Source organism: Neophocaena asiaeorientalis, unplaced genomic scaffold (assembly GCF_003031525.2).
Source record: "Neophocaena asiaeorientalis asiaeorientalis breed wild unplaced genomic scaffold, Neophocaena_asiaeorientalis_V1.1 scaffold684, whole genome shotgun sequence".
In the NCBI taxonomy this organism is placed as follows: domain Eukaryota; kingdom Metazoa; phylum Chordata; class Mammalia; order Artiodactyla; family Phocoenidae; genus Neophocaena; species Neophocaena asiaeorientalis.
Window position 1 is genome coordinate 1,244,980 of NW_020174048.1, and position 7,084 is coordinate 1,252,063.

Consider the following 7,084-nt stretch of genomic DNA (forward strand, 5'->3'; position numbering starts at 1 on the left):
GTGTGAGCTTGAGGTTTTGCTCATTCTGAATTACTCATTTTGTAGATAAGTTTTTAGTTCTCATGCCAGAGTAAAAAAATATGTGTTTACCCCCTTGTGTAACATGCATATAAAATACATCTTTGAATAACTTCACATGTAAAAGTATTTAGAGAAATTTTAAATCTTTTTGGGGGGGCGCAATTTAAGTTTGCTGTTTTAAAAATAGATGCCTGGAATAATATCTTGGCAACATAAATGCATAGCGTGGACCTTATCAATAAACTTAGTCTATTCTGTCTTACTAGAATTTAATAACTACACATATTGATGTTTTTAGTGTGGAATATATATTCACAAAAGCAATCACTTCCAGAAATTTTTCTGGCTAAGCCAACTCTTAAAGATGTATGTGTCCTGTAAAATTGACTCTTAACTTTTTTAAGTTTGGAATCACGAATGTGAAAGTTAACCTACTCCTCTCCATAGAGAGTAGGATCTCTCTCAATAAACTGCTTTCAGATATTTTAAGGTAATCGGAGTAATTTTTCCCATGGAAACCTTATTGATGTAAGAGAACGTAATGCAGTGATAATTTGTTCTGCTCAAATACAGACTGTCCTTGGAAGCAAGTTTTTACTACAGACATTCATACTTTAAATGCCTTTCATGCGGTCATTCACACCAGTATCAGAATGCACTCTGGTCAGAACACAGATGTGATAGTTGTGGCTACAACTGTCCTCTCGAAGGTGATATAAAATCCAAAGCTATGTGGGTGGTGGATATAAATGAAAAGTACTTTGGGGTAGTGTTTTCCCCGGTATGGATTTTGTTCATTTAGGATGGTGCAAGGAAGTATCAGTATATATAACTAGGTTTTGGGTTGGTTGGGTTTTCTTTTCCTCCCTGTTTACCAACCATTTGCTCAGGATGGAATGACAGGTGGACCTCGGGACTTCAGCGGCAGCTGCGCGGTAAAATTTGTGTTAGGTCTGTGAGCATTCTAGTTAATCTTCAGGAGTAACTGCGATTATCCACAAATGTATTCCTGGAAAGCGTGTCCCAATTATCAGTGATCCAGGATAGAGAAGAATGCCACTCCCATCCATCCATGAGAGAAACTTTTCATCTTGTTTTTAATCCATAATTGTTGGGGTGCAGCTCCAGAGTGTTCACTGGGGAGAGGCAGTGTGAGTTACAGACTGACCCAGGAACCTACAGTTTTATTTGGGGTTAACAGTTGCCATCAGTGGGAGGCTGTGGTGGTACCAGACCTCACGTGCTAAGTTGACTTCACGGTTTTGTTTTAGTCAAATAGATGTATTACTGAGCTTAGCATCTCATATGTCACGTGTTAGGTATTTAACATAAAACACCGTTTAGGAAAAATACAGCATGACTTAGCTTCAAGTCAGCAGTAGGAAGTTGCTCAGCCGATGATCCCCAGGATGAATTTAAGATAGAGAATCTCCCTCCACTTTCTGCTCTGAATTGTTCGTTTTGACCAGGCTTAAAAAGACGAGAAAGGAGGAAGGGTGTGGCTTAACGAGCTTGTTAAGTGATACAGGTTAGCTAATGACTTAAAACTTCAGATGATTGATAGAAATCAAATTGGTAACGTAGTTCCATGTATGTGACATACACTAAAGACTTCAGTAACTTCTCGTGTATCTTTAGTGTTCTCAAACTGGCAGTAAATGGCTGTATTTACTTTTAAAAATTTGACCAGAGAACATTCCTAATTGCATTGCAGTAACAAATGATTGTTTTAGCTCAGTCCCCAAAGACACAGCATTTTATAAATACAGTCTGAATGAAATGACATTTAAGAACCAAGTGATTTTCTGTTTTAGTCTTGAGCTCAGCAAACCTCACGCACCTCGTCCTCTGCACACTGTGGCAGCTGCAGCGGGAATCAGCCAGGGCCAGGTCCTGGCACGCTTTGTTCCGGGTGGTCTGTGTCACATGCACCTTCCCTTCCGTGTTCTTTTAGCAGAACCCCAGATCCCTCGTTAGTGTTTCCACAACTGTCACTGCTTCTCCGTGTCCTTGGCACCTTCACTAACCTGCCCTCTTGAATCTCCCCACCCCCAGTCTGCTGCAGTTGGGGCCATGGCAGGAGTCCCACGAAAGGTCACCTTGTGGTAGAACCACCTTGCTACTGGCTTTATGTGGTGGTGTGATTTTAACAGGACCTTTCTTTGCGAAGGTAGTTATCTGGGTAAAATGTACTGTATAGTAGAAGAGAACAGTTGTAATTAGTAATGCAGGGAAACCACTAAGGAAACATTTCCTTCCCGGTTCGTTTCATGGAGAACAGGGTCCCCCAGTGGTCAGAGCTCCCAGTTCAGTGGGAAGGCCAGAGTGGTGTGAGGTAACCTTGGTTGTGGGTCAGCACCTAGGATTTCCCACACTGGCCCCCTCAAGAGGCACAGAGGACTGAACCACTAGTCGGTCCCCTGGCCCCAGGCTGCACTTGACACGCTGAGTGAAAGTGCTTGACAGCGTTCACACATCGCATGGTGTCAGCTGTGTGGGTTGTGCCTAGGTAGTGGCGCCCTGTTAACTAAGTGTTCACATCTTAAAGCACAGGACTGCGTACACTGGTTTTTGCCTCGTAAGAGATTTCCTTGCCTTAAAAGTTAAGTCTGCTGAGGCGTTTCTCACGAGCCCTAGATGTGCATTGTAAATACGCCTGGCAGTCAAAATCCTGTTGTGTGCATGTTCTGCGTCTTGGGGTGCGTGGGGTGCCGCTTGTACAGTAAAGGCACGTCTTCCTAAGTTGACCTAGCCAGCACGAAAATAAGCTTCCTGGATGGCACAGTTTCTGTAATGCTGCAGACCCCTCCCTGTCTTTAAAAGTTAAGGAAGGCTTTTCCTATGTTTTAAAACTCCTTGATCAGAAATTGTTTCGTTTTAGAATCTCACTGGTATCTGGCTTTAGGAGTTTTTTCCAAGTCTTAGGTGAAAATTCAGGTGCGGGTTTCTGTGTTGCCCTGGGCACCTTCCCGAATGGAGCATCTTTACTGGCCCCAAGGTCAAGGATGAGGGGCTTCTTAGGCAGTGGTCACACCTGGTCATGACTCGCACCTCTGGGGGAAGAAAACTGGGAGGGTTTATTTTGAGCCAATCCTAGGTGATTTTCTGTCATAAATACGCATCGTCTAACGTGTATTGAAGTCATGTCTAGTCAACAAATACCTGCTTTGGCAGTCAAAGTAAAAGATAAGGACGCTTTTAACAAATGTTCGGTAATTTTTCCTTTTAACTGGAATAGGAAAATGGGAAGGGAAAGTGCTTCTTTTCTAAAACAAATAGAATCAAAATGGATACTTTTGGAAGAAAATTCTTTTTCTGAAATGTCTACAAGCCGCTTTTCTCAGATGCGGCCTGGAATATTTCGGTAGTTCCTTTGGCAATGGCGATAGGTGTGTTGGGAGAAAATGCCGCAGGTGGCGTGCTCCGTGGCTGTGGAGAAAGGAGTCGAGTCCAGATGCAGTGTCCTTCAAAACTCTGAAAGGCCAATTTTAATTTCATGGCTTATAGTGCAGTTTTAAAAGGTAAATGATTACAACCTCAGTGCTCCCGTTGAGCTGTTTCAGCCCTTCCCGTTTCCAGGTGCTAGAAATAAAGACATGAAGGCGTCGGTATAAAATACATCACCCAGGGTTCTAGGCATCTAGGTTAGCAGCCACGTGGCTGCACATCCCGGCAGATGGAGCCTGTATGGGAAAAACGCCTTGCAAAGATTGCATATCTACGGAGAGGGTAGTTAAATTCTAGGCTGTCTGTATTAGCATATGCCTCCCACGTTCAAGAGTTTTCTTTACTAGAACCTGAAAGCTTTGGTCTGGTTCGTTGTTATCCCGCTCTATTGGTGAGCAGCTACCTGCATGAACAAAAGACACGTGTAAAAGGATAGCGTCCCTAGTGCACTGCGTAGGCCTCTGGTTAAAGGATCAGTCTCTGCTTTAAGGTGGTATTGTGCCCGCTCCTCTATACCCGCTTTTGTTTTGAAAATCCCTCCCTTTGCCACCAGCTCGTCTGGCCCCCTAGTGGCAGGTCTGCCCTCCTGTCCCTTTTCATTTTATAGCTAGTCTGACCTGAGATGACTACTCTCGTTACTCTTAATAGTTTTGCTTGCTTTCTGTGTGTGTGCCTTTTCTGGCTAGAGCCTGGGCATCATTCATCGATGGAACACTGCCAGGCACTGGGCTTGGGGAGTGAAGAGACACATTCCCTGCCTTCATGAAGCTGTTTTCTTCTTGCACTGTTGGGGGAGGAGGGGGGGGGGGGGCCTCCTATCTTTTTAAAACCTGCCTTTCAGAGATCTGAAACTGCCGCTATAACCTAGATGTCACTTTCCCCAAGGAACACGGGCCCTGAATTCCAGAACAAAACCAGGCGTTAAGAGTATGGCTACATAAAGCTGTCTGCACCGTATCCCCAGTGAAGTCTGACCTTTTGTATGAGGACGTCTGTGGCTTTGCCCTGATAACCTGCACTGGTTCTCAGTAAACTGCCTATCTGGCTCATCAAATGTGGGCCTTGCTGCTGCAGGCCCCTCCTCTCCGCGGTGACTGACCGAGGACCAAAGGTTGTGAGGCTTCTGTCAACCAGTACCTGGACCATCCCTCTCCCAGCCCCCCACCCCCACCCCCATTTTCTAAGATGTCCTGTTTACCACTGACTTTTTGAAAGTACCTTGTTTCATAGCGAAGATGGAGCCTAGCCTGTCACTGACTTGGGGCCTGTGGAGGGTTAAGAAAAGCTTCACAAGACTGAAGTCCTCAGTTTGTTGCCTCTGGCTTTTACATCACCTCCGTCTGTAGGGTGCTTTTGGCTTCATTCCTGTGCAGATTTTTTCTCAACTGCACAAATCACACGGCTCTGTTTCTTCCATATACTGATCATTGAGAATTTGTGTTTCTCTTTTATTAAGACTTTTTTTCATTTAAAACTGTTTCAACAGTTTGGAGAATACTCTGGAACTGATAACGCTCATTCCTATATTGAAAATGGCTCGTGTGTGTCCAAAATTAGAAGTAATTGAAGCTGCACTGTTCAGGTCTCTCTGTTTTTAAATGTTTATTTGAAAGAAATTACACTGAAAGTTGTTACTTATTTGTTGTATATACCCTCTGACCCAGAAATCATTCTAGTTTATCTTGGAAAAGAACCAGAAGTGTATGCAAAGGTGCATTTATAGGGATGTTAGTTATGGTATATTCGCGATAGGAAAGAAAAGGAGCCACCCACACCGCAGTGGGGAGCTGGGTGGTGGGAGAACCGTAATCCAGACATACAGTGGGTTATATGCAACTTGAAAGATCCTTTTGAATTTACTTGGTGGGATGCATTCATGCCATGGTAGATGAATAAAGGCGAGGCACGAACGTGATTTTCTTTGGATCCAATTTTGTAAAAATGCGTGCTGCTTAAGACTGGTGAGCCATACGCTGCGTGAGAGTGGCTGCTCCCGAGCAGTAGGCTACCCCGGGGTTGCAGGCGGTATTGCTGCACGGGGTATGTGACCCCTGGAGGAGTGGCCAAGTGTGCACATGAGCTGTTCTCCAAGATGCGGGAGTGGGAGTCTCATAAGAAAGGTGCGTGCGTAGCGTCCTTTCCAAATGTCTTGGAACCCAGACGTTTAGTGGGTGTTTCCAGTTGCGTTGCGTCTTGGTGCAGAGGGCCAGAGCTGCTCTCGGGTGGTACTGGACAAACCTGTCTTGATCTTGGCTTTTACTTTATTTTCTGTTAATGGAATAAGTTAACTTTTTTTTTAAATTTGAGGACCGTTTTAATGGTTTTTATGTTGTTCAAGAAGTGTCATTTCTTTATGAAAAACAACTGAAGGAACATGTGGGGGCATAACGTAGAGTGTCCTGAATCTTTAAAACTAGTTAGAAATGTCTCTGAGTTGTATAACTGCTTTACGTTGTCCAAATAACAGCCCTAAGTGAAAATTTATGCCGACAAGTAAATCTCAAGTAGGTATCTGAAATGCCATGACTTTTCATCGAAACTGCACATTTGAGGAATTGTTTTCTGTTGGGGAAAGTACGTTTCTTGGTAGTGTGCCAAGTCCATTAATAATCCCTAGATTGTAGAGTTACCTGACAGTTTTGGAGCCTCCAGTGCTCTGACAACAAGGAATGAGAAGCATCTGTGTTAAGTCCTCTGCTTCGGTGTAGGGAACCTAAAATTGCCTTTGTTTTCTGTGCAGCTCAAAGCTCGGATGACCCCATGCCGCTCCTGAATGGCGAGGCGGAAGACGATGCTGACAGCATGCACGTCGATAGAGAGTTTGTAACAGGTGGGAGTGGACAGTTTCCTGTTAGCCACAGCAGCGGTCCAATGGTCGAAGACACCAAACAGCAGGAGGGTGGTTCTGTTGGACCGAAAGAAATAGAAATCTATACTGTTTCAGCAATGCAGACCCCCTGCCGTTGCAAGAACCAGTATGCGTGTTATTTCTAACATGCGTTCGCTCGAGCAGTTTTTGCACTTTGTCCAGTGTTTTAAAGAATGTTATGCTACAATCTGCATATCTTGGACGAGTTTGTAGCTATAAGGAGAAGTGTTCTGGTGCATTTTATGGATATGAGAAATACAAGTGCGATCTTCCTATTTTGATTTGAGACTTTTGCTCAATGTGCCTTGTTTAATTTTAATGAGGCTTCACGCTTTTCATTTTCTGACATAGGACCTTGGGGTGACTCTACCAAACGGACATCTATTGCTAGTAATTTCGAAGCGATAAACAGCAAAAGGAATGTCTGGCTGTAAACACTGAGAACTAGTAGATGTTGTGGTTTTGACTTGTAACCGGTCAGGCCACTGTGAAATCTCTAACTCAGCATTCCTGGCTGCTTTGGTCTGTGTGGCGCTCACTCTGAATCTGCTAAGATGCTGAGCACCGTGTCTCACAGAACACGCTTTTCACTAAAATCGGTGGTATATTAAAACAGTTATAGTCATTTTTGGTTTTTAAAGGTAAGGGCTTTGTTTCTTTTACTATTTAAAGATTTAGCCATTTAGCGAATGCTTTTTTTCTACCATTCTTTTTTTTTTTTTTTTTTTTTTTTTTTTTTTTTTTTTT

General features: G+C 43.6%; 1 protein-coding gene across 1 annotated transcript in view; it reads left to right on the forward strand.

Annotated features, from left to right (window-relative positions):
- Window positions 1–7,084, forward strand: part of ANKRD10 (ankyrin repeat domain 10) — a gene marked incomplete at its 5' end in the record, with an annotated part of 31,153 nt that overhangs the window by 19,654 nt on the left and 4,415 nt on the right. Inside the window, one exon of the mRNA XM_024754021.1 lies at window positions 6,209–6,298. Coding sequence (XP_024609789.1) covers window positions 6,209–6,298 — 90 coding nt within the window. The remainder of the gene's footprint in view (window positions 1–6,208; window positions 6,299–7,084) is intronic.